Below are 27,875 nucleotides of genomic sequence, written 5' to 3' on the forward strand. Positions count from 1 at the left end.
AGTGTACCATTGCAAAGACAAAAATCAGTTATAAGACAGGTCACTATCAGATCATGCTGTTTGCAACAGAAATTACAGACTGGGAGAATGTAACATTTTGTAGTTACAGTGAATGGGTTTACACTTTTTTTATCTTTTTGTATATTTATTTAATTTTTTTTGAGAAAAAAGTCAAAAAAAAGGAAGGGGGACAAAAAACCTTTCCTAAAGTACAGTATGCTTAAGAATGGCAAACAAAAGTGGATTCTTGTAGGCAGGATAAGAATGCTGTCACATCTCAAAATCAACAGTCTCTATGGCACAGACAACAAACATATCGCATTGAGATGTCCAGGAAAACAGTTCATGGGTGGACTCATAGTGGACAGTAATATGAAAAGCACCAAACAAGCTAATTGAGCACTGCGTTCTTTAATTTCTCTGTCTTCCACTGTGTCCCTTGACGGTGCAATTCTTTCATTAAGCTTCAGTTGCCTGACATTCACAATTTAGTTTGACAAGCAACATGCTTGGAGAATGATATCTGGATATTTAAGGTTTTCAAAACATCTAACAATACCAGGTACACTTTTAATCAGTACTGCATAAACAATGACCCACAACTAGTGACCTTGAAATTACAATATGTTGTTTCTGATTATGATTGCTAATGGTTGAATCCTCAACATTGTTTGTCACCATCAAGGGCAAGGTCAAGACATTTTAAACAGACAGCAAAGACATAAAGCATTCTTCAGTGACAAGTGGAATTGTAAGAGTAATTTTTACGGAATTACATTCCCTTTATGAGTATTTAATTTCAACGAGGGCAGAATCTCTAATACTTCCATTGCCTTGACCTTCATAATGAAACTTTTCATTTCATTGAAAACAGTACCAATTTCATTTTAGCCAATGTAATACAAAATATTCACTAAAAAATATGGAATTATACTTAAGAGAAAGTTATTTTTCAAGCAAATTCACGTTCATAGTTCTATGCTCTGTTTGTATTGCATGGAAGAACCTGCAAGTACACTTCACATTATTGTATTTGTAAAATTTCTTCGACAAATGCAATGAATTAACAATTGATATCAACTGACTGAGATTCCTCATTGAAACTGGCAATCATTTATCATTCAAATGTCATTTGCATGAATGGCTTCATGACCATTACATCGCTTGTACGACTCTGAGATTCAAATAAAAAGAGAAACAGTTAACAAGATGTCTGGTTATTCTGATATCAGCCAACTGACAAGAACACTACATGTGATATGTCCATGTAGTGTTCAATATTTTGACAGTACAACCAAAGCTGTATCAGGTAATCCTCTTTGCTCCAACAATCAGATATCATGACAACTGGCAGTTTTTCATAATACTTTTGAACAAAAAAGGTATTCTCTCCTTTCAAAGGACATACCAAGCTTACAATTTCAGCACAAAATGAACAAAGCAAAATGTGGACTCCTGCCTTGTAACCAACAAAAGGGCTACAACTGAATTGAATACACTGTTGCACACTACTTTTTGATCAAAAATATTCTGAGTTGACCAGATTGAAACAAAACGAAACCGTCTACCACTGTGTTGCTGGCTGTTTCTCTAGTGTTTATGCTGCAACGCTTAACAAAACAAAAGAGTTTTGACTTTTCTTGGGGGAAAGCGCCCTCACAGGTCCAATCTTCTAGAGTTCAAAGCACCCTTTACACACTGGCTACATCTACAGGTACAAGATCTCCACAAAAGAGAAAATATATTAAAGAATGCATATCCTTATGACAATAAACAATCAAAGCTATGGATGTTTGGGTATGTACAGGATTTTCAATAGTTTATATTCTTGCAACAAACAAACACCAACAACAACATTGGTTAAGTGAAATGAACTCTGTTCTTATATACAGCTGCAGTATTGTACTTCATTCTTTAGACTCGGATAAAATATGCAAGAACGCTAAACTACTTGACTGCAGGCAACGTATTGAAGCTGTCCCAGTCTTCAAATGTTCATTTTGCTTGAAGAAGGAAAAAAGGCAATGAAACAAATGTGTAAACATGAAAGTAAATTACGAGGAACATGATTTCATATAGAGTCCTTTTGAATATGGGAAAACAGGTTACATTGACTGGGCTTACTATCTTTTGCTACTGAGCGGCCACAGATACTGTTAAAATGAATATCTATTCCAATGTATCAGATCACTAAAAATTGACATACTTCTGAAAAATTGCCGCATTGTGATACTTGAGACAGCCTGATGTTGTGACCCTTTGCAGTGCTGTTTTTGTTCGACAATAATTACTATTACACAAAGCTGGGGATAAAATACTAACTCTGAAACAAAGAAGGACGTGTTTCAATCCTGAAATTGACAAAGCAAGATTGCCGAATTAATCTGCATTACATTCCAGAAACACGGAGACCCCCCTCCCCCAAAAGACATTACAAAGTTGTTGTTTTTTCCATGTTGTACAACCCAATCTTCATCACTTTGGCCATTTGATTCAATATCCGCCACGGTGACACACTATGTGTGTGGAGTGAACCTCTTCGCCTGCTCACGCACTCTTTTGTCATATTCTAAGCGATTTTGGCTGAAAGGGAACACCAAACAAAAACAATTAACATCTGAACAAACTTTTCAAATGTGAGAGATTTCACTTTGGGTGCCTTAAAACAATTTAGCTAAACTTATTCAGAAACATGATACTATCCTATGGATTACCCCTTGACATCAAAACTTGCCTTTAGGCCTTTGTTAAAACATTGGAAGTTCGATGAGCACTAAATAAAGAGATTTCTTAAACACACAATACGATTGGACAATGTAATACGCTCATTTGAATACTACAGATCTAGTTCACCTGTAAATGGTAAATGCTTCAGCCTGAGCAGGATCTTGTATATTTGGTTCATTCAGGAGTTCTTGAATTCCCAGTAAAATCTGTAAAATGGAAAAGCATTTCGTTCAAGCCCACTGGCAGTTCTCAATGAGAAGAACAGTACCTTTGAAAAAGTACTGCACAGGGTCATGCAGTACACAGAACACCCTGAGTGAGAAATCTTGAAAGATTGAAGAGTCCATTTGTAGAGTTAATGTTGTTAACAATATCACTCTACAGATCTGATACAAGAGCATTTACCTGTTTTATGGTGATGGCCGGTCTCCAGTCTTTTTCTTCTTCAAGGAGTGATAGGCAGACAGTCCCCGATGGATAAACATTTGGATGAAATAGAGGCGGCTCAAATTTACCTGCAAGAACAAAGCATGTAGCCAAGTACAGGAAAATTTTCTCTTCAATATGAAGAAAAACTGAAAATGATTACTTAATAGGAAGGACAAGCTACTTTAGGTAACATATATTTACATGCACCTTTCCTTTAACATATTGCCTTCATATTTTTGCACAATAAACAACTGACAAATAAAATTGACTGGAGCTCTATAGGTGAAGTGGCAACTTTGAAATCTGAACGTACAATGAACACTAATACAACAACATACTATTACACATGTAACGACTGTACTCTGTTTTTGATAAATAGAAAATACAGCTGTTTATGTCTTGAATGCGGTATGATATGGTTTTCAAAACTCAGATGGTAAAAACCTAAACTTTTTATCTAAATCACAACAGTCTGGAAAGCAAACGCAAATTTTCGGTTTAATCTGTCTCGATGAACTAATGGCCTCTCTTCTAAATTGTGCATGACTCCGCGTATGGTATAGTGAGATTTATTTATTGTGACAATCCTCTCACACATGATCAACATTACTTGAGTTGATAATTAACCCTTTCAAAATCATTTGGTATGACCCCCTTAGTTCTCAACTACATGGGTGCAACCATATGTGGGAAATTTGAGATGCAACAGTTAGGGCATTGCATGACACGGAACACCAAAACGAGCATCTTGATCAGTTAAAAACCATCAAGGAGATACTGTATCTGGACATGAAAATGAATGCAAAGCTCATATCATGCTCATCACAGAAAATAAATGACACTCACTGACACTGCATTCACAGGACAACTGTACTTACATTTTGGCGGTGTTGAAGGATAGTCATCTTTGAACAACATTCTCAGTTTGTAAACCCCATTTTCCCAAGCTGTCTAAAGTTCAGAGGAGCAAAAATAAAACGAGAGTTATTCAGAAAGAAAATTGATTTATCTGTCACTGAACAAACATAAAATCTCTCACAAGGTTTTCATCACCGCAAAAGCTGTGCTGTTTACAAATTGATATTCATAATTGATTCATGTTTAGAGTATTTGCATATTTTTTATAATGTTGGCATGAAAGTGGTTTGAAAAGCTGTGCTGTTTACAAGTATATAATATTATTACATTGCAAATATTTACTTTCAAAAGTACACACACACATCTAATTTAATTATCAAAATATCTATCATGACTGAATTTTTGTTTCTTTCAATGTATTTTCAATGACTGAAAGAAGAAGAGTAGCATACCTGTTTTTTTCCTGGTATTGCTGTAAGAAAAAAGAAGGGAATACCATTAGGAAACACTGAGTAACATGTTCACATCTCATTAAATTTGAAGAAATAAGATTCCACTATCAATTAAATTCAAAAGAATAAAATCTTTTACTTTTGCTTGGACAAGTTTGTCAGTCTGCTTAGCTGTGGTATTTACACACCATCTATGTATGCAATGCAATAAAATACAGTATACTGAACTACAGAAATGATGTACATATACAGTATACTGTTCTACAGAAATGATGTACGTATACAGTATACTGAACTACAGAAATGATGTACGTATACAGTATACTGAACTACAGAAATGATGTACGTATACAGTATACTGAACTACAGAAATGATGTACGTATACAGTATACTGAACTACAGAAATGATGTACGTATACAGTATACTGAACTACAGAAATGATGTACATATACAGTATACTGAACTACAGAAATGATGTACGTATACAGTATACTGAACTACACAAATGATGTACATATACAGTATACTGAACTACACAAATGATGTACGTATACAGTATACTGAACAACAGAAATGATGTACGTATACAGTATACTGAACTACAGATACGACGTACGTATACACAGTATACTGAACTACACAAATGATGTACAGAGGAAATATGTTCATCACATGATGAAGTCTTTCCCCTTTGCACCTTTGTTTGGGATTATTACTCCCCTCATACCCAAATGCACACAAAATATCACGAAAGGTGATCGGGTGTGTAAGAAAGAGCTCTCCGTATTTGCATTGAGTAACTGTAAAATTAAAGATGCTGAAATATAGTCTCTGAATACAAAAGCTTGGTATAAAGCTTGGTATAAACGATGTTAAATCAATGTTACACATACCACACTCCCAGTTCATAAGATTCATTGTCCCATCTGGATTTTTCACTGGTCTGGCAACAAAACCCTATCGTAGAAAGAAGTCAATATATGCATGTGTAAGTCAATGTTACAGTTCGGAAAGAAAGTGAACAATGAATGTCACAAAATGTCTGCTTGGTGATCATTATTGTAGTGGAAATTGCACAATAAATTGATCAGTCCATACTCTAGAGTCTTTGTGCAAAGTTTGAGCGGTATCAGTGAAATGCTGTCGCATATGCCAAAGCATGGACTTGAAACCAACTGGGGACCTTAAAGGGACAAAGTCGGCCATTTTTCATGAATTTTGTTTGATGCAAGATACTACTTATATTGTTTGACATGTTGAAAGATACTGAATGAATGGGTGACCATGCATATATTTGACCCCCGTTTTAGACACGATACATGAAACCATCGCGAAAATGAATTAATGGTCATGACCATTAATTCATTTTCGCGATGGTTTCATTTAAATTGTCGAAAACCGGGGCTGAATATATGCATAGTCACCCATTCATTATCTTTCAACATGTCAAACAATATAAGTAGTATCTTGTATCAAACAAAATTCATGAAAAATGGCCGACTTTGTCCCTTTAAAAAGATGTATGAACAAACTTTATATAACTTTAATTAAAACTTATTACCATTACAGGCAAATTTAATGACTTACTCTACTTTGACTTTGTATAATTTGTAACAAACTAAGAAACCATTTTAATGTTTTGAAAAGTAAGATGTTAAACATATTATAACATATGAGCCTTGGTCAGTAGTGCTGCTGGTGGACAGAATTGTCCCTGAGGCTGTCTTTCGTCCAGTTAAGCGATGTATTTACTGCTCTGATAAGTTTGTGCACAATTGTGATAGTGAGTATGTTAGTGCCAGTGATTCATTAACTCTGCGGCGTCTGGAGGGGTCACAGTCAGAATAATTGTAACAGCTTAGCTCAGTTATTGAACCACTCTTTTTAGGGGTGGCGATTTGGCCGAGAGGTTATGACTGTGGTATCTTTGCCAGGTAACTGGGTGCCATATGTTGTGAGTTCGAATCCAATCAAAAAGCTATGTACAGACTTTCATATGCGTACTTACAAATGGATGGTCCCTTCTCCATGCCTTCCTCTCTTCGGCTAATCGAGCAATTGCAATGCCAGACATATTAGCATGCTATGCTGAAGACAAAGTCAAGATAAGCCTTGGGATCTGTTCATGGGAAAAATGCAGAAAGTTCCTTTGAGGTTAGTTTTTGCCATTATTACCTCTACAACACAACCTATCACTGGTCTATCTGAAATTTTGGCATATGCAGCTGTTTGATGAACACCATTTTGATAAACAAACGAGCAGCAGCTGATTTTGTACAGGCTCATTTTATCTATAACGAAAATCTCATACAAAGCAAAACTGCCGACTCCTGATTTAAATGATGTTAAATTCCTGAAGAACTGGGAGCAGACAGCCACAAACAATTTATCATTCTTCTATCAACAGCGAAAAATATCAATAATTTCTCTAGTTCGATGGTACCTACATGGTGGTGGGTTGGAAATTAGAAGGCAACTGAGTAAACCAAACACAAGACACAGCCAAAAAACAAAGCAGCCTTACCTATGCCCAAAAGCTTGAAACTGCTACATAAATGTTTGATTATCATAAGCATACTATCACAACGTATACTCAGTTATCATGACTATATTAGCTGGTTATTGGTGATATTTTTGCAGATTCCCTTGGGCATGCCACGTAAGTGTGCATGAAGAACGCAAATTACAGTTCTTCTTAACCTTTTACAATAATGTTTGTTCAAACAAAACTGCTTTTCTGCAATTCACAAATTTGATTTTGACGTTGGTATATTTTAGGAAGTATTTAAAATTCTATGACACTGGAAACTCTCCTAGTACAAGAACTGATGTTGATTTTGATACTTTTACGGCCGACCAGTCGATTTCTGGGGATACTTCACAAAATGCTCAGAGCTGAATGAATAGCCGGCATATGAATGAAAAGTCCACTACAACAGTACCAGTTTCGCTTAGACTTCGCTTCGCAGAACAAAATCCAAAACAAGTTTTGAGTACTGCTACTGTATACTTTGATTCTACGCATTTGATTACGTATATCATGCCTGTAACGATATGATGGGCGAACACTCTCATGCCAATAACGGTCTCTCTTTTGTTTAACATATGCAGATTTCGACTTTACATCATCGTACAGAAACACATGGTGCGAAAAGGAGAAATATCCGGAAGTGGCATAAAGACAGACTGCGTTTCTGCGCGATATACGGTTTAGTTTTGTAATTTTGCACCTTACTGGAAGTTTCTCTATAAACGATAAGACGGCCCTGAAATTTCACGTTTTTGTCACTGTCTGACCCGGTCCAAATGACTGTTAGTCAAAATTTCCACGATGTACAACAACACATGGCGAATTGTTTGACTGCCGATCGTCAGTGACACAATGACATTGACAGTGTTGTCAATATCACGCACTCCCAATCCTATATTGCTGTTTTCTGGGACAGTAAACCACGAAATTAGAGGCGATCGGCACTGATACGCATTTGTGAACAGTTTCAAAGGATTGAGTATTCCGCCGATGGACGTTATAACTCTGATGCATCTTTCACTTACCTAGACTCGTATTGAAAGAAATACAAAAGCGAAGATGGCCGCCAGTTCTGCAGACCACGTGACAAATACCCAGAAAGCCGTTCGCAGATTCTTCGCGATCCCTCCGATCCCAATATGAACTGGTTTGACCTTGCGGTAGGATGCTCCCTCTTTAGTGATGTCATTGCCCCGATCATAGGAAAGTAGGTCTTTGACAGATAAGGAAGCAAAAAAGCACTGATGTTCCACAAGTTATTTAACTGTAACATTTATTTTGGAAAACATTTGAAATATGAGAAATGGGGAAGCTATTATAAAAAAAAAACAATTGATAATATACACTCATAAATAAGTAGGGTGGTATGAAGTTTGAAGTTCGAAGCATTTTAATTTGGATATGTCTTCTTATTTTATCATTGATTTACTTAATATCATAAAAAGTAAAAAACTTCAAATATAAAAGTGTAATATGGTGGCAAGCTCTAAGTTTTAGGCATAAGAAAAAAATTGTGTTTCCGTTAATAAGCTCTCATCAAAAAGGATAGCTTGGTTGGGAACTTTTTTTAAATTCTTTATTTTATTGTGACCCATTTAACACCAGCACAATTCGGCAAAATTATGAGTGATTTTTGAAAATGAGGGAAAAAAGAGTTAAGAGATGTACCCCAGTTACACATCTTTTTTTATTTGCCCTATTAAAAGTTTGTGCTTCCTTCTATGTGGTATGCAGAGTTCACTCACTTAGTGAACATGCAAATTAATAAAATAAAAGAGTGTATACGCCATAAATGTTTTGGTGATTTCAAAGTATTTTACACATATCAACATACCTGAATAGAAGATATAATCTCCAGTCACCCCACATTGCCTGTAAGCTGGTCCAAATCACAACAATAGTTTGGGGCCAAGCCATGGTGGTGAAAGGGTTTTAACACTTTGTATGTCTTTACTGCCATCAACCTCATGTCCTATCTGAAAACAAGCCTTTGGTTCTAGCAGGTGCACATATAACAACATTTCGATAAATCTGATAAATGAGCTCTTTTTATGGTTTATACTTATGAAACAATAGGGAAGAATCATAATTGACTAATCCTAATAATTTCCATATCAACAACTAAAATCTGCCAGTGACCATAATGGGTGGCTGTTTTATATTGTGCGAACTACATTCTCGTCTTTGTTCACGTACTACTGTATATTGTTCTTCTAAAAGTTATGAAAGAACTGAACCAACAATTGGTAAAATTTAGTATTCTTTCTGATGTAAAAGTATTTCTGTACGACATAAAGAGTTTTAATGCTCATCATTTTATCTCTTGTTTGTAATATTACAGACAGCGTGTGAGTAAGGAGAAAAGCATGCACAGCAACTTTAACTCTAAAGGCTCTGGTATACTGCACGATAGAAAAGGATCTAGCCCTCTTTTTGAACTCATGACCATGACCACAGCTTAGGCTTAGAAATCAGGAACAGCCCCAAGACTAATTTCAAAAATCAATGCTTTGTTAACAGTCACATAAACAGTCGATCAATAAGTAGGCAACTACATAATACCATACCATGAGCTGCATTGTCTGTCTTTGGATTATACAGATAAGAAACCACACTACAAAGTTTTCTCGCTTTAACTTTATTGCAAAATTCAGGACACAAATGGAGTAGACCATGTTTCATTGCTATACATACTCAAAAAAATGTCAAACAGCAATACTGTTACAGTCAAGACTGTAACTCACAGTCGTACTAACTGCTTCGATGAAACTTTCATTGGGAGGATTTGGAAGCAAATAAAACTGAAGCGGTCATGATGCAGTCTTGTCCCTTTTTTTCCTGCCCAACAATGCATATACACCATTCCTGTCATGATCAAAGTAGGTTATTTAATTTTGAGGCAGAATGTGCCTCAGGGACAGCTGTTCAAACTCTCAAATTTTTATACTACTTTTTTGTAACACCACTTGTAGGGTCTCATTTGGAAGCTCAAGGATTAAAAATTTGATTTTTCCCCATAGAGTTAACACATGTATGGCAGCCATTTTGAATTTCCAATGTTGGGAAATTTTGTGTAGTTTGTTTCCTATACAAAAATTTGCATGGTGACCCCTATTTTCGTATGTGATTTTGAAGGAGAATGGTTGAAGGTTTCCTTGAGGAAAGTTTGAGTGAAAGTTCAGGTCTTTCAATTTCCATGTGCGTTCCACCTTTACTGGTATTCAATGCTTTTTTTTATCTATCATCCTATACCATGATACTAGTAAATTATTGATTTAAAATCACCTTAAATGCAACTTCATTCCTGAGTTGTAAAAAAATTTTAATGCCACAAACTTTCTTTGCATAGTCTGATCTGAGAAGACTGAACTCCACGCTTTTAACATGCTACACACATTCAGACATAGATGGTGATCTAAAGATGAACATAGTCCCTTTGTGGAGGGACCATGATCTGAACATGGATATTTTTACATCTTGATACTATGATCCTTGGCAACTATGTGCTGGCAAGGAACAGTTTACTATATCAATTTTTGGCACAGGTGAAATCTTATTCACCTGTCTTATGGACAAAACAGCTTGAATTTGCTGGTTTGTTGACATTAGAAAGTATATCTGGTACACAGTATGCAAGACTCAATATCAGTACAGATACTTCATTTTGCTTTGACTTGAAACTTTTCAGCCCTGCTTTCGAAGAAGTCAGGTTTTTCATTTCCACCCATTCCCCCACACTCATCTGCTTAACAGGCACGCAATTCTTTCAGCTATATCAAACAATGAAGTCGGTCTGGTACATTTGAAAAGAGATTAATACAAATGTAGAGGGCACTATAAGAAATTATCACCAAAAAGTCATTCATTCTTCTTGGATGTGGACAAAGTGCTTGTGTCCAAGAGCCATGACTCTGTTACCACAAAAACGCAGTACAACCCTTTCGGAAAAACTAGACCTCTGTGGTGAAAAATATGAATATATTGTTTTTCCTCTTGAGGTGATAATTAGCAAGTGTTCATTAGGCTCCAAAAATAATAGTGCACGAATTCTTCTTCAGAAATATATACAACTGTCTTGACAAAAATCACAAGATCAAATTATTCTCAAGTTCACAAACAAATCAAAACTTTGTACAATGGTGTACTTTGTGTTTGGTAGCAAACTGATCAGAATTTAACAATCATGGTATTAGAAAGTTTCACAGCTGGAGCAGATCACTCTGTTGACAGATGTTTCAGTAGCAATGGAGTAACTTCTGTGATGTGAAGCTTCTCCTGAAAAAAAGGCAGAAAGAAAAATCATTATTACGTCTCCTTCTATCTGTTATTTATTTTCAATATTTATAATTCATTAATTTCAGCAATAAACCACACCCAGAGATAGTATACCACAGGATTTTAACCAGTTCATGACATATATGCATGAGAGATAGCGAATGCATATATTGAGTGAACTGGTCAAAAGCGAATGGTATACCGTTGATGGGTGTGGTTTGTTGCTATTATATCATGACAGTATATTGAAATTCAGGTGGGGAACAGTAAAAACAGATTTTTGCTATTGCTGAGAGCTCATGCGTGTGCCAACCATGCAATATTGCGAATATAGCATGGTTATTTTCCCTTCTCTACCAATCAGATCGCTGTACTTGCACCATCAATATACTGGTATGATACAATAAGTATTAAACTCTTGGCTGTCTCTTTTGTGATTTACAAGAAACAAAGAGCCATCATGATTGGTCAAAAGTGCCCAAAATGTCAGCTTTGGTTCAATCACAACCAATCGGTTGATTTTTCACAAAAGGGCTGAGAGTCAGCTTTCATACTCACCCTGAGTGTGGTATCTCTGTTTCTCATTGCAATGACACCATTTTTCAGAGTGTTTTCATTGATAATGACAGTAAAAGGTACACCCATTGCATCAAACCTACAACAGTAACACAACAGAAATCATCAAACTTATTTTGATTTTCAGAGGATGTAAAGTATTTTGATAAGTCTAATATATAATTTTGTATGATGATAGAGTCTCAGATCAAAGTCAATTTTCCTGTGCTTATTACTCTTTATAAACACTTGACAGAAAGACCTGAATTCACATCTTTGGTGCCAATATCAATATCAATATACAGGTACCTGCTTTTCGAGGAAAAATCGGACTTTATGTTCAAATGATCATGATATTAATGTCTGTGGTATCACACCTGTTTCTCACGTGAAGTTTCTAAAATGCTTGTAAGAACAAACCCTTCTTGAGGAAAAGAAAATGTGATTATTTTTCTATTAGTACATGCTCAGCAACATTGCATTTGAAATATTTCTGATTGAGTTCAAGGTTAACCAAGATCATTCAGAATATACCACGTTTTGGATCATGTCCTTACATCCTGGTATTTTTATGGTATTCAAAACTCATCAGTTTGCTACAAGAAAAATGTAAATTTTCCCCATGGAATAGGTTACAGTATGTAGTAATTCAATACAGAATTAAGTGAAAAGGGCTGGTTCTCACCATGTACAATTTAACAAGTGGATTCATACCAACAAAATACCAGGATGTAAGGTCATGTAGTCATAATGGAAATGGCATGGCCCCTTGTTTCTGATTCTTCAGAAAAACAATAAAGTAAAACATGAAGTATCTGAACTGTGAATTGCAGTTTGTTTATCAATAATACTGCATTGTTAGTTTGATGTAAAAATAACCGCGTTACCTGACAAAATGTTGATCTAGAGTTGTTTGTGTATCACACATATATAGAGTATTCACTCCTGCCATCCGCAACTCCTTGGATAGGTGTTCTGATATCTAAATATTATGGAAAAAAGTGGTGAGTATATTCCATTGTGAAAGATCTTTCCTAACTTCTATAAAAATACCCTGTCACCAGATAAAAGACTATGTATCTAGATAGCATTTATTGTGCCTGTATCAAAATATGTTTGCATGGGTTTATTCCTCTAGTTGCTGAACAATAATGTTGATCTGATACATAATATACCATACAATGTACAACCATTATGCACGTCAGTACATCAGAAATGTGAAAAAATAATTCAAACAGCGAACTTGATGACTGTAGATAACTGACAGCAGGTTTCATATTGGGATTCTGAGAGGTCATCGAAGCATAGTTTTGATACTGCGGAAGTTTCGTTTTGTTCAATATTCACTCACCTCTCTCATATCTCTGGTGTTTTTTAAAGGTATAACAGCTACTTTGAACGGGGTTATCTTGGCGTGAAAACACAAGAGCTGAAAAAGATATAGACATCTAAATGGCATGAAGAAAAGTGGCAGATATTTTCCGTTGTGAAAGATCTTTTGTAATTTCTATCAAATATCTGAGTCACCAGATAAATGACTATTATTGCCTGTATCAATGTACAGCTGTATATGGACATGGATTATCCCTATAATATCGGTCTGATACATAATTTGTAGAACCTGAAAACTTTTGATTAAGTAAGATTTGAGAAAAATATGCCTTTTATGACCAAATTTAGGCACATACAGCTGACAGATTGACAAAATGAGTGTTAGCATTGTCCTTTTTCAAAAAGCTAGGGTGACATATAGCACTATAGAATAACCCTTGTGTTATAAAACAACAATGTCCAATTCCTAGGTAAAGCCAAAACCTTTATGAGTAAATTTTAAAGTAACAGTGCCACTCTTTTAAAGCACGCACTTAAAATTGGTAATTTTACAGCAGTTGAATTTTGGCATTACCTGGTCTAATCAGTAACCTATCTCTTCAAACATGGATCCATTTCACAGAACTTGTTTGAAATTGTTATGGAGATTGACAATATCAAAATGAACAAGAATAATTTGATTTCCTGGCAACCTTAATATGTTCAGACCAGGTAATCTGCTGTCATATACTTTTCAAAAACTGCACCCATTTCTTCCCTTACTACATCTTTTAATCTCCATTTTACTCTGCAGGGGCCAAATTATGCCACAAAAAATAACAGGATAGGGCAAACCTATCTGAGGTTAAAGTGTTACACTAAGTACCATTGGATCCATGGGAATTCTTCAAATAGTTGAAATATCTGTCATTTAGAGTTAATGTTTAGATTTTTAAAATATGTCTTCCTTAAAGAGTTCAAGGCATCAAAAGCCTGGTTTATTCAACTAGTCCCTTTCACTTATGAAGATTTGATGAAATAAACGACTGAAGAGACATTAATACCCAGCAACATAAAGGTCTAAGTACTTAGTTTCTGTGATAGGTCACTTGATCTCAGCTAACATTAACTGACCAAATAGAACAGACTCTTCGATTTTTTCACGTACCTCACTTGGCCTCAGCTTGCCTCTTGTGTCCGTTCTTTCCTTTTCCTGATAAGCATCCAATAGATAAGCTAAGATTCCTCTGTCTAGACCAGCTGTGGCTTCAATTATCACTGGGGTTACAGTTCGCCGGCCAAATTTTCCCTGACAAATACACAAAATGGGTAAAAAATACATAAAGATTTAATAATAAAACACTCATACTAAGTTCTCCTCTCATATATTCTTCGATGACCAAATATCCCAATACTAAAAAACCAACACTTAGCTGTGAGAACAGGAAATTTCAATTGATAATAAATTGGTGTCAAAATCCAGTATAAAATTCAGTGAACATGCAGACTATTCCATCAAAGTAGAAGATTGATGCTTACTGAATACCAGGATATGAGGTCGTGTAGGGGTTATCAAAAGAACAGTTGTGAATATTTGTCAAGTAAAAGTCCTATTAGAACAAATATTTATCATAAAATTAAACATTCTGTGATGTATTAAAAATAATTTTTTTCTAAGTTGCAGTTTACCTGATGAATATCAATGTTTCTTTTGTTTATGATGGTGAAACCGTACCTGCACATTGATTCCCATCTGTTGCAGTTCTAGGATGTCAACATCACCCCTGTTGGTTATTCTCTCTATCGTGTCCACTCCCCATGGGAATTCATATTGCACTTCAACTGTCTGTTGTGTCTCGCTGGTTTTGATATCTGTCAACTTGAACTTGGAAGGGTGGGCTGCAAACTAAACGTTTATTGATATTTTGTCATGTCTTCATGTAGAGTAAAATCTCATGGTTATTAACACCAAAGAATTTTGGGAAAATGTAAATTACCATCATGATAAACAATAGTTATCAGTTCAGCTTCCATATACTGTTTCTCTGGTGAACTTTTGATTGTCATCTTTGTCCATACAGAGTGTGTTAATAACATTCTGTGATACATACATTTAAGGAATCTTTCTGGAGAGAAATAATGACTGTGACATTGAAATTGTGACAAGGTAAACTGGTAAACAATATTTTTCTGAGCAAGTGTGTTGACATGAGGGGAAAAATCTCTGGTTGGAAAATTTCACTGAAATAAAGTATTGATGGTCATAGTGAACAAGCACTTCCAACAGGGAAGGAAAATTGGGCCTTCAGGGTAGCACTAGTAAAGTAAGCCTTGGGGATAGATATTTGGACTCAAATATTTGCAATACTTTTCTGGTCCACCACTTGTGGGGGCTCATTTTGAAGATCTTGGAGTAAGAAAAGTTTACACCGTCTTAGTTTTTGAAGATTGAGAATTTAATTTTCCCAATAGAGTTTACAGAGGAATGGGAGCCATTTTGAATTTGAAATATCTGTAAAATTTCAGGTGATTTGTTTCTGTACTACCAAAATTTGCTCAGTGACACCAGATTTTTATTCTGAATTTTGGAAGAATATGGTTGAAGGTTTACCTAAGGAAAGTTTGAGAATAAGTTTCAGTTTTTCAGTTTTGAGGCATGTACTACCAAGACACAGGCAATTTTTTTGTCTGTGGTAGATTAGGAGCTCTTTTGAAATGAATTTGATCTTAACAAAAATATTGATATAGGTTTAGTGACTTTGATCATTAAAAATTCTGTTTGGAAAACACATATCCACACAAGTTGTCAGTGCAATTTACATACAATTCAAAATTTCTCTAACCTTTGTGGTTATAATTCTTTGCTGGGTGACTTGATACTGTAGGTTGTTCAAATCTACATGAAATATGTTAGAATACAACAAGTGATGTTGATGATAACCCACCTTTCTCCACCACAGTATCCGTTCCCTTTGCCACACATCCATCCATTTTGTGGCAGTTTTGGGAGGTGAGTAAAACTGCAGTGACATTTGAGTAAACTCTGGTAAACTGTAACAAATCCAAAAAAAGCATCATGAATGGGGTTAATCTTGGCTCAGACCTTGATCTGAAGTGTCTTGCTTCACCCAGAGAAAGTCCCATAATGCAAGTATACCGGTAAAATTGTGGCAAAAATCAGCATATTTGAATTAGAACTAGTGGTAAAGTAACACTGCCATTCATGTTGATATGTAGTTTTATTCTTGACAAACTAAATAGTATGACATTTGAGGGTAGTAGTTTTTCATCATGGAGGCTTAAAGTTTCATGTACCTGAGGACAATTTGTGGACACTAAAATATTTCACAATACTTTTCTGGTCTGCAGTTTATGTGAACTCGTTTCGAAACCTGTGGAGTAATGTAACTTTTCACAATCTTATTTTTTGTGAAAACCAGAATTTTAATTTTCCCCATCAAGTTGACACAAGAAATTTTGAATTAAAACATTGATAAAGTCTAGGTACTTTGTTTCACTGATACCAAACCTTGCAAGGAGATCTGAATTATGACTCTTGATTTGGAAGAGAATGGTTTAAAGTCTCTTCACGCTTGAGAAAAAATTTTAAACTTTCTGCTTTGAGTTCATGTTACCTTAACCCTTTCACCACAATGGTTTGAACCAATCCCATTGTTTTCTATGGTAAAGTTGGATCTCTAGAGAGGGAAATGGGGTGGAAGGTTAAATTGTTGTTATACTGCAGCTTGCTGTAGCAACGGTATAGACAATGATTGCTAGTGTTGGTAATAAGGCGTTAAATTTATCAGTGTTGAAACAGACACGTCACAAACATTAATAGTATGTTTATTAAAGAACTGATGAGTGAAGAGTATCATACATTACGATAAAACATAAAACAGAGGAATGGAAAAGAATTCACAAAACTATTACCTACTTGAATAGGAATTTTGTGGACTCCATGTTGTCAAAATTCCTCCTAAAACAGTGTCCGATTTGAGCCAAACCAAACGGCAATTTGTAATTAAGCAGCTTCAACCCTGCAGGGTACTGGCACAGTATACCTGATCAGAAAACCAAAGTTTTTACTTCGAAAACCGCATGTGACTTTATCAAGTTATCAAATCAAGTTCTGAATGGCATTGATGTCAGATGTATAGCATTCAAAGATGTTTTATACAGCTACATTAGAAATGTGATTTTGAGTGTCTTTCAAACAATTTTTGGCTCAATGAAATTTTCTGACTGTATCTATTAGAAAAGTATTCAATTTCTGGTATATAATAACAACAATACTTGCTGAGAAGAATTCACATTCAACTTTACTGTGCATCTTTAATGTACTGACAATTTATCAACTGCTGACAAATACAAGTGAGACACTGAATGTATGAATTTGACCATTACATACTTACCTTTCCGGCAAGAAGATTGTAGAAAGATATGGTCACCTATTAGAGAGCCCCTGGAGAAATGAAATCACAAATTATCAATGCCGTGAGCAGTATATATCATTTTACACCTATTCCACGGTTGTTCAACTTACACAATGAGACTACTGATGCTATTGAAATATTATGTGTATCAATATGAGTTTTGAATTTCGATATGAGAGATTGGCGAAGCATTTTTGAGTTTCTAACAAGTTTGAATACTGTTAAAGATTTCTACATTAAAGGTATACTGTCACCTGTTCCAATTTTGCTACAGTTACCATGGAAAGAGCAAATCTAACCAATCACAGATTTTAAGCGGGTGGCCACTTTTTAAAAACAGCGTCCTCACATGGGCATTTTGAATACCAAGGAACGCCCCTTTGACCATATATGGGCAAATTTAGATTACAGATGACTGTATACCTTTAAGTCAGCCATGAACATAGATAATTTCTTGGAAGTATGCTATTCTTGGTCCAATAGGGTCTCTTGATTTAAATCACTGTTATGCATGTTACATCACAGAAATATTATGAGGTCATTGGCGCAGCGTATTGCCCGACGCCAAGCAGAGGGCGATGCGCGGCACGAATGTCCGAGTGCATCCTTTGTGGTATTTTCGTAATAACCTTATTATTATACCTCTTACATTCCTGACTGGGGCATCAAATTGTCAGAGTAGTGACCATTTTCGTGCAATGTCAACAATTTCCTTCCAATTTTATAGCACCAGTGTGGAACCGTCGCTATCTCGGACGCGCTTCTGCAAGTTTTGGAGTGTGTGTGTGCACTACACACGTATGTACAGAGCGTGCGCGAGACTTGTTCTGGCACTCATCCAATGGGTCCCTTGAAACCAATCAACAGTGTATGCACGGATACAGTCGCAGGGGATGGGGCGCCTAGAAACCGTTCATGTTACGGAACGGGCGTTCCGTATGGCTTTTTTAACGCATGTAGAATTCTATTGTTCTCGATGGTAGATGTATAATAATAGACAATATCTTACCCATCTGACTCATTTGTGGAATCTTCTGAATAAGGGTTCAACACAGACAATGCCTGGCCATCATTATCATAGTCATACATCAACTGCGTACTGTCCACACCGTATACTAACTCTTGAGATAACACAGTACTTGTCCACCTATAGAAGTCACCAATGAAAATAGCTATCAGGATAAATAAACTGTACCAAAATTGTTTGCTCAGAATTGATAAAAAGCGCATTTTCATCTCATCTTTCAATTTATGTATAGAAAACTAGATTACCATTGCTGAAGTAAATTTCTTTTCAACTCTGTTCCCAGGGGTCCATACAGGTAACTTCCAGGTAAAACTTTTCCAGGCACCTCAGCAGCAGAGTACACGTATCCATATCTGCTACACAAGAAAATTAGCTTCTGTAGGCTTGTCATGGCATGTCAGTTTTGGTTCACGTGAGTGTCCTTCGTTTTTTCACCAATATTCATTTTAGAGTTGATTTTGTAGCATAAATACACAATTAAAAGTCTTCAATATATCATGTGCACAATATTGGCTTCACTATTAAACTACAATAATAATTCTTTAGCCACTGGCCATTAGGTGTTCCATGTTACACATAGATGGGTACAGGATTCGTCAGAGTGGCTATATCAAAACACACCAGTAGTTCTAGAGCCTGAAGGTGGAAACACAGAAAAGTATAAATTAATCTTCGTGTTTTCCCATGAGATAAATCTCACACAGTTCAAAATCTGATGTCTTACCTGTCTTAAAATTGTTCAGAATACATTCGATCGCGGGACAGTGATTTAACACAGGATTTGAAGTGAAACTTATATCAATCATTAAGCAGTTATCTTTCTTTCAGCACATGAAACTTAATAGAGCACGTGGATACCTTAATATTTCTCACTTTGTATTTCACTGTAAGTCTGCACATTACCAGATACTACAAATTACTAGTACTTATTGTCGAGTTCAGGCCTCAAGAGTTAGACAGAAATCTCAAAAGTTGGACAGAATTCCAAAAAATGTCAGAATTCTCAAAAGGATCTTGACACTTGATGTCATGCTTTGTTTAGGACAATTTAATGAGAACAAATACATCAAAACCACTCAAGAAAACATGTCATGACCACTGGAAAACCTGAAAACAGCCATCAACAAACACTCATAGCAAAAAAAAGGAAGACAAGCAACCTAAAGGCTGATATGGCACTGCTTTACTCGGATTTTTTTTTCGTGTCCAGCAATAACAATTATCTGAAGCAATAATGGTAAAATTCTCTCTAGCGTCTGGTAAGTTGAAGGAATCTTGGGAAATCAAACAACCAAACCCAAAATTTATTATGAGAGCATTTCCAAAGATGTTTTGACCAAAAACTGGCTCCCTGAACATAACACAAGCAAATTTTGTTATGATTTGAATAAAGTTGTATAAGGGCTGCTCTAAGCAGCTAGATACTAAACAGGACAGTCATTGAACAGTTTCTTTCAGGAGAAGAACATACTTTTACCAAACATTTTCAGACAGAACGTTTATTGACATTTGAACAAACATCATCCCTGTGAACCTGCACAAGAAAGTTAAAAGCTATCAGGAGTGTACTAGTAGTCAGTTTCAGTTTTGACCGAAAATGATTATCAAATTGGATTTCATCTCGTAGAAAAAGACTAGATTTCATAATCGCCGACTCACTTTTGAGGTCATCTCTAGAAACAAAACATACATTGTTTAGCATGATATTTTCACATGCTAACTTTCATGCATCAATAGCATGGCATATACACATGGCGTCCTTTCTGATGACAAAAATGATTAAATTAGCTCACTGCCAATAGGAAAAATCATGAAGTCATCCCTAGGGGCTTAAAAACAATTATTAATGCTATCACACACAAGCTTTCAAATATACGATATTTTGACTGATGTTGAGAACAAAAGTCCTAAGAATTTACCAACATACTCATTTGATCAATATTTGGACAAAAAACTAGCGGTCATTGATAGGAACCTACAAATGGTTCACAGATTGGTTTTAAAAAAATCCAGACTTTGTGGAACATAAAACTAGATAAGGAAATCTCCATTCATATGTACCAAATATCAAAGTAATTAAAGTAGTTTGGGGGATTTTTTTATGATTATTCATGATCACATTTTCTAAGTTAATATGCATAATTTAGTTATATTTTCATTTAAAAAAAATTTATATTCAACCCATGATGGCTCTTTACAAAAAAATGCTGAGGTGATGTTTCCAGCAGCATTAAAATTGTTGCAGTGGACATGCATACATCACAATATATACAGACAGACCCTGACTGATGCCAATAGTTCCTTCTGATGTACATAGTATGAAAATGGCAACTGACAATGTTGCAGCTGGGTCTTCCTTGGAAAGAAACACAACAAGCAACAAGCTTTTTTACTGTATTTTATTATTATACAATGAAAGTCAAGAATGAATGATGTGAATAAAAGATGAGGATAATGAAAGAGAGGATGTCAAAGAATTGGATAGAGAAGAATTGAAAATGATGCAAAGAATAACTCTAACACACATGTTAAAACAAAGAATTATACATGGCCACTCATAAAAGACCGATTTACACTTTCTTGAAAACAGCCGTGATGTTCCTGAAAAACTTTCAAATTCAACTTCAAATTCAATTTCAACACACATAAAACCAGCAGTACTGCAATTTTATTTTTAAATAATCAAAATCTTTATACTAATAAAATCACATCCTGCTTTCTTCTCCTTTAGAGAATCAGTATATTGTCATATATTTGAATTTTCATGCAGAGATGGAGGTTTACCAAAATTCATCTGCAGTAAGTTAGTGGTGGAAATTACAAACTGGTCCTTGCTCAATGTGCACTGAAGACAGTTGACTCATGAAGTGCTTCAAAATAAAAGTTTGAGCAGAAGCATAATTCAAGATTACAATCAATGAACATAAAGTAGTAGCTCTGTATTACAGAATACATGCCTGGAAACAGAACATTTTAAACCTTTGATAAAAATTTTCCAAAAGGAAACTTGAAATCATTCTCCTTCATGATCCAGAATAACACTCTTGGTTCGATGTACAAATTTTGGGATTGGAGAAGCAAATTACCCAAACTTTACCAATATTTCAAATTCAAAATGGCTGCTTTACCCTCGGTAACTGTATGACCAAAAAGAATGAAATTATCTGTCTTCATGAGAGAAAGACTGTGAAACTTAATTTACTCGACTGGGTTTGAAATGAGTCAATACAAGCAGTGAATAGGTATTGTAAAAAAATGCAGTGTCCAAAAACTGTCCCAGAGTGCATTCTGCATTAAGTATATCAGTAAATTTGGAGTATTGCTATGTTCTTGAGGATGTAGATGGCTGAGTTTTTGGTTTTGGCATCTTGGCAATGAGCTCTGCTACTTCCTTCTTCTCGTCAAAATTCTTCCACAGATCGTACAATTTCAGGATCAGCTGACTGATTTCCAAAATCTTGTCCAAGTCCACATTCAACTCTGCAAACCAGTGCTTGCAGTCCTTCTGGAGAATGACACATGCCATGTGCAAACATGCGAACGCAATCTGGTAGGGTGGATAGAGCAGGCATGCATCAGTCCGTAGACTGTCATTGACGATGCGCCCACGCCAGAGGTAGTACTTGTTCTTCCTGCCGCATATCCTGTACGTACTGGATCAGAGGTCTGTATGGATGGTAGACTATCATACAGCAGTCAAGCATCTCAAGTAGCAGAAACTCACACTCTAAAACATGGTTGATTCTGTACGGGAATTCCTGATTACCGAAGGCATAGCCAAATTTATTCTTCACCACTGTTTGGCAGGCAGTTATCAACCTGCTGTTTGATATGACGCCAAATTCCTCAACCTTTGAGGCCAAAAATATGCAAGTTGGTGCCATCAGTAACGGATCTATATTCTTCAAAGAATTTTTGGCAAGAACCTCTTGAAAATATTGTTGCCAGTGGCAATAACCTGTTGGCGAACTTTCAGTTGTTCGCCAAGAGCCTGAATTAGATTTGCAAAAAATATCATCAGTTTTTGGTATTCCTCATCCATTATATCCTTCAGGTCTTTCTGTCTCTCTCGCATCACATCCTGTTTATCAAGAATCCATTGTTGATAGTGCGAACTCCTCCAAAATTCCCAGCCATGGTATTTAACGGCTTTATATCCAAAACGGAAAAACTGGGCGCACAACTGCAATTTTCTAGAGTTCAATCTTAAAGACCTGGCCTTGATTAGCTTAGTATTCCTGAGCCTGGTCAAACGCAATGGTTTGTTGTGCACCGGTCGTACTGCGGTAGTCGTTTCCGTTACAGCTTTGCGCAGTCTGTGACCTCGGCATAAAATGAGATTTCTTCACGAACGCAAGCAGTATGAGATCAGAGAAGCTTCCCCACTTGCACGCCAGGTATTGATGGTATGACGACAGATGTCAAAATGTCCTCAGATCCTCCTGAAAATAATAAATCCCCGTATTTCTGGCACTGGTACAATGAATGACGACGTAGATAGAGAAATGGCGGCCTTCTGGAAGGTCTCGAGGTGAAAGGTGAAAGTTCATTTAATTTAGCGGCACCGATTTTGATCACCATGCCTCATTTTGATACATATTGTTTAACTGATGCTTAGGAAACTCTAAACACAGTTCTTATTATTTTAAAGGAGGAGGTCATAGAGGGTTTTTTGAGATCAATGCGATTCCAATTTCGAAAGATAACAACACATCGGAAGACAACCGTGACACACACTCATCCGATCGTCATCCAGATTCTAGGAGACATACACGAGTCACGACTCGTTACCTTTGATTATTTTTAAGAACAAGTAACACGTCATGGCTAATGACACTAAATAAACTTACCTAGCATCTGACGCTCAGTACTTGTACGAATGTAGCCACTAGAATCGGCGTCCTGTATAAATTTAAAGACTTTCGGAAATGGCGCCACAGTGTATTTGTGGTGTGTTGGAACATCATAGGAGAATATTCAATATTCAAAGTGGCCAAGGAGGGCGCCATACAGGATGAACATCGTGCAGACAGTTAGGCGGAGAGCTGGCCTATTCCTCACTGAAAAATAAGCGCACAAGTTTACTGTCGTTGTTTGAAGATTCCATTTGTATCTGACATGAAAATACCAATCGTTACAGTTAGTACAAACGATACACCGTTGTGCCACAATTTTAAACACATCGGCGCGGATTTTCATTTCTGACAAGCTTTAAAAATATTTTCAGGCCTGTAAGCTTACACAGACACTTTTGTTATCAAAACATTTAACAGTTAGTATGGAAACTTTCATCAAGAAACATTTTAAGATGTATTCTTTTCGGTCTATGAAACGAAACTCATCATCTTAAATATCAACATTGGAAAAGAACAATTTTATTTCGGGGGTGGATAACTTTTGAAAAAAACTTCAATGTAGAGCATCAGAGAGGACGCACCACATGCATGTGTGGGTCGATTCCAGTCTAACTTTATGGGTAAATATGAAACATGAGGAAAACAGTGATCTTTTTAATGAAATTTAATGACATTCCCTATGGGAGCATTCGTTTTTAAGGGGAGGGGTTGACTTTTACAGAACAGTTTTTTTTCGGGGAAGGGTGTCAATTTTGGCGGTAAATAAAGATTTGTATGGAATTATGTCAAAAACGACAGAATTAACCGAAAAGTATACAAAACAGAATACGAACATGGCTTTGTTCTGCCTGAACAGGTGATGACACGTAGAAAAGAACACTTTTGTTCAAAATTAAATTGACCAAGAGAAATAAGTGTCGTGGCACTGTTCATGATATCACTTTTATAAGTCTTAGCAATTTGAATACTGGGGAAAATAGCTCCCATTTCTGAAAATGTTGTGTTATATGGAGTGTTTGCAAAGATTTTGGACATTGTAATTACATAAATTTCAATATAAATAAGAACACCAACGGGAACCTAACTCGAACCTAGAAACCGCGTTACAAAGCATTTGTACGAGCTATATATGACAAATAATTTTCATGACCCAAAACAGGGAAACCGCCCCAACGATTCAGTGACACTATATTTCGCGATATAGGCTAATGTGACCAAATCTGATTCAGAACACCAGCAACCCCTTCAGCGTGTACCAAAACCAATGCTAGGTTATACAATACTCCTAAATTTCCCATGTATACCCGTCAAGAATGTGCAATTAAATACACAAAGCTATCCACGTGAGATAGATGACTACCAGCCACCTGTTCAAATACGCCGTCTTTTTGAAGCGGGAGAAATGTCTTCTGCTGATCTCGACAAAGTTGTCTTGGGTTCTCAAGGAGTACATTGTCCCTGAGAAAGTGACAGTTGACAACTTAGCTTAGATTGTAGAAGCAGAAGAAGCGAAACAAAGCATGTGCTTTGGATCGTGTCAATCAAGACAGTATGACAACTATGACTGGAGTGCACTGTCCAAAAACGTAAGCTGCAAGTTTCTGAACTAGACGTGTACATGAACAGACAGAACTTGTCACCTGGGTATGTAATCATGCACGTGATCATGTAGCTCTGCATAGCAGGGCTGTATGTTACCGGTAATACTCCCGTTGTGCGAGGCGGAGACGGTAACATACAGCCCTGCCCTGCTACCCTGCTATGCAGAGCTAGTGATGAGGGTTCTTTCTGCAATCTAGTACTTAGACGGCACTTCATTGCGTCTACGACTTCCTTATTTCTGTTGTAGATTAAAAGCTAAGTAAATAAAAGTGTACGACATAAGTAAGACAGTGGCGAAAACAAAGAAAATGACCATGACCCATGGGGGACCCAGATATCTGGCTGATGTTGTTTGTATTGTTGTTTATGTTTATTAATCGTGTTGTTGTTGTTGTTGTTGTTTTTGTTGACCAATAAAATTCAACGAACATAACTTTTGTGTTGTTGTTGCACAACTGTTGTGTTGTTGTTGGTTCAAACGTAATGTAGATGTCATTAAAAACGCTACAAGGACTAGTTGATGACCCTATGCAACTCTCTGCCAACGTATACTAGGTATATGAGTGTACGTTACGAAAGTACACCGGAATTACGGAATTTACAAGTTACTTGTCAACTGAGGGGAAGAAAGAAAGGCAAAACTCAAAATAGTTGAAGCACACATATTAGCCAGCAACTGTGTCAAAGAACACTGGAGAGTCTACGCAGACAAAACCATGAGGAGGAGGATGAGGAGGAGGAAGATGAAGAGGAGAAGGACGAGGCAGTAGATGATAGGTTCATTACGTGAGGAAAGTGGCTCAGAAAGTGATAGCAGCGACATTGAAAATGAACTCCTCCCAGTAGCAAGATCAGTTAGACTGTGTACCACATGGAAATCACACAACTACACTAACTACTTCACGGTTGACACATGTTATGTATGTTGTATGCTGAACATACACTCACATCTGACAGATGAACGGCAAAATACAAACCTCAATCAAAAGAATAATTGGGGGTTCCACATTTTACAATTGAATAGTTTTGGAGAGGGTCATATTATAGAAAAATGATTTGGAGGGGATCGCGTTTTGCATTTCATTTGTAGCTTCAGTTCAACCGACCCTCCATGTGAGAACGATAGCTGTGGAAACGTAGTTATCTGTGGCGGGGTAGGTTGCGTCTATGCGGGTCATCAAAAGGTGTGGCGGGGTCCACCTTTTGTTGATCCGTGTAGACCATAGACAGTAAGGAAACTCTACTGTCTATGCATAGACGCAGTCTAACGCGTAACAAATAGCTGCGTTTCCACAGCTAAAAAAATGCTCTCTGAGTATCCATATCCGTGTAAGGCTTGGTTTCCTAAATCACTACAAGCACCCAAACTGTGGTTCGTTAAAAGCCTGTGTTGGCACCAGGTTGTCCCATCAAAAAACTGACAACTTCAATGGAAAACAAAAGGCTTTCACACCTACATAATCATCTTGCAGACTAGAACAAAGCGATCCCAGGGATTGCGAACAGTGCCTTTAAGTCTTGCTTTTCATAGTTGGGCATTATATATAGGGTCAAGAAAACAACGACAATAATGGCATAAAAGTAAGGACTACTCTACTTGCAGTTCGTTTTCTAAGGGGGGGGGGATTCAGACTCTTTCGATAGATGTCACAGTGAGGTCATGATTAGCATTTGTTATATGACCTTGAGGTTTAAGGTGACTACCGGACCAATTATTAAGATATATAATGTACATCCTGATATTTGAAGGTTTAAGAATCATAGATACACACTCGGGGCAGTGAAAAAATGATCACACTTGCCTCCTCCCTACAATCAAATAGTTTCTACATATAAACTGTCAACTACAGTATCTGAATCTAGTTGAGTAGCGTCATTTTCAGGGTCAGCTACGAAGGTACTTGAAGCTGTGGGTGGAGATGAGGACAATCCAAACTTTACGCTCCCTGTGATGATTTAGTCCCCCGACTTATTCAGAACATCGCCGGATTTGGAATTAAGTGTAACTCATGGCACAAACTGAAGGCTGTTTTGTAGTAGACGGATACGTATTTCACTCTTACTATGACAAAGCAAAAATTGAAACGCGAGCAGTCGACAAATTCAACTTCAGAACCGGCGATGTGATAGTCGTTGGATTTCCGAAGTCTGGCAATTCATGGCTGGTTGAAGTTCTAAAAGCTATGTACAATGACTGGGGACTAGAGAAGTACGGAGAGGCAGAATCACCGGTGTTTTAAGGGATACTTTACCGTGATACGTCAACAGGTTGTTGAGACATTCAAATGCGAGGATATACCATCACCACGTCTCATGAAGACACACCTATACCAGCCACCTTATTCCCTGTCTTGAAAGACAAAAGGGTAAAGGTGATTCACATATCTAGGAATCCAAAGGATGTCTTGGTATCAGCTTATTATTTCTGAAAATCATTTGCCAATGGAGCGTTCTCTATAGGAGATTGGAAACAAACTGTGAATGACTTTATTGAGGACAGACAAGCGTTCACACCCTGGGTTCGACATGTTGGAGACTGGTCGCTGAAGGGTAAAGAAGATAATGTATTTCAAGTCACGTATGAAGAAATGAAAAAAGATCTGCCCGCAGTCATCACGAAAATAGCCAATTTTCTCCAGCGTCCTTTGACTGAAGAGGACATCGAAAGGGTTGTCAGAACCACTACCGTCGAAGTATGCGGAACAGTTTGTCAAAAATCCTCCTTATTATTCCAAAAGGCGAAAATCCATTCGTGCGAAAAGGGATTGTAGGTGATTGGAAGAATCATTTTACAGTTGCACAGAGCGAGCTCTTT

At 36.6% G+C, this 27,875-nt stretch overlaps 3 protein-coding genes and 1 pseudogene across 3 annotated transcripts in view; 1 reads left to right on the forward strand and 3 right to left on the reverse strand.

Moving 5' to 3' along the window:
* The window catches only part of LOC139151902 (probable endonuclease 4), a 577,101-nt gene that overhangs the window by 95,598 nt on the left and 453,628 nt on the right, over window positions 1–27,875 (forward strand). The window lies entirely within an intron of this gene.
* LOC139151880 (SUMO-conjugating enzyme UBC9-B) lies at window positions 1,644–8,146 on the reverse strand. Its single transcript, XM_070724911.1, has 8 exons — window positions 8,024–8,146; window positions 6,477–6,587; window positions 5,362–5,425; window positions 4,467–4,486; window positions 4,035–4,107; window positions 3,133–3,242; window positions 2,854–2,933; window positions 1,644–2,583 (listed from the first exon to the last, which is right to left on the reverse strand). Exons 2-8 carry the CDS (start codon window positions 6,540–6,542, stop codon window positions 2,517–2,519), a joined length of 480 nt encoding a protein of 159 aa, XP_070581012.1. The 5' UTR covers window positions 6,543–6,587; window positions 8,024–8,146; the 3' UTR covers window positions 1,644–2,516.
* On the reverse strand, window positions 10,492–23,556 carry LOC139151905 (DNA polymerase subunit gamma-2, mitochondrial-like). The gene is made up of 12 exons (XM_070724947.1): window positions 23,453–23,556; window positions 18,848–19,238; window positions 18,585–18,722; window positions 17,555–17,604; window positions 17,077–17,203; window positions 16,085–16,190; window positions 14,875–15,045; window positions 14,308–14,448; window positions 13,180–13,257; window positions 12,716–12,810; window positions 11,832–11,928; window positions 10,492–11,273 (listed from the first exon to the last, which is right to left on the reverse strand). Exons 2-12 carry the CDS (start codon window positions 18,991–18,993, stop codon window positions 11,214–11,216), a joined length of 1,209 nt encoding a protein of 402 aa, XP_070581048.1. The 5' UTR covers window positions 18,994–19,238; window positions 23,453–23,556; the 3' UTR covers window positions 10,492–11,213.
* On the reverse strand, window positions 21,107–27,588 carry LOC139150775 (cyclin-C-like; annotated as a pseudogene).

The sequence above is a fragment of the Ptychodera flava genome, chromosome 15, assembly GCF_041260155.1.
Source record: "Ptychodera flava strain L36383 chromosome 15, AS_Pfla_20210202, whole genome shotgun sequence".
Classification (NCBI taxonomy): domain Eukaryota; kingdom Metazoa; phylum Hemichordata; class Enteropneusta; family Ptychoderidae; genus Ptychodera; species Ptychodera flava.

Bases quoted from the DNA above. Each gene is read 5' to 3' on its own strand.
- LOC139151880 (XM_070724911.1), bottom strand. From the start codon at position 6,542: ATGTCTGGCATTGCAATTGCTCGATTAGCCGAAGAGAGGAAGGCATGG. The intron at 5,426-6,476 runs GTAAGTACGCAT...TTTCTACGATAG, and splicing joins GGAGAAGGGACCATCCATTT to GGTTTTGTTGCCAGACCAGT. The intron at 3,243-4,034 runs GTAAGTACAGTT...TTGTTCTTGCAG, and splicing joins TCCTTCAACACCGCCAAAAT to GTAAATTTGAGCCGCCTCTA.
- LOC139151905 (XM_070724947.1), bottom strand. From the start codon at position 18,993: ATGACAAGCCTACAGAAGCTAATTTTCTTGTGTAGCAGATATGGATAC. The intron at 17,204-17,554 runs GTAAGTATGTAA...TTTTCTGATCAG, and splicing joins ACAATCTTCTTGCCGGAAAG to GTATACTGTGCCAGTACCCT. The intron at 14,449-14,874 runs GTACGGTTTCAC...TGTATTTGTCAG, and splicing joins AGATGGGAATCAATGTGCAG to GGAAAATTTGGCCGGCGAAC.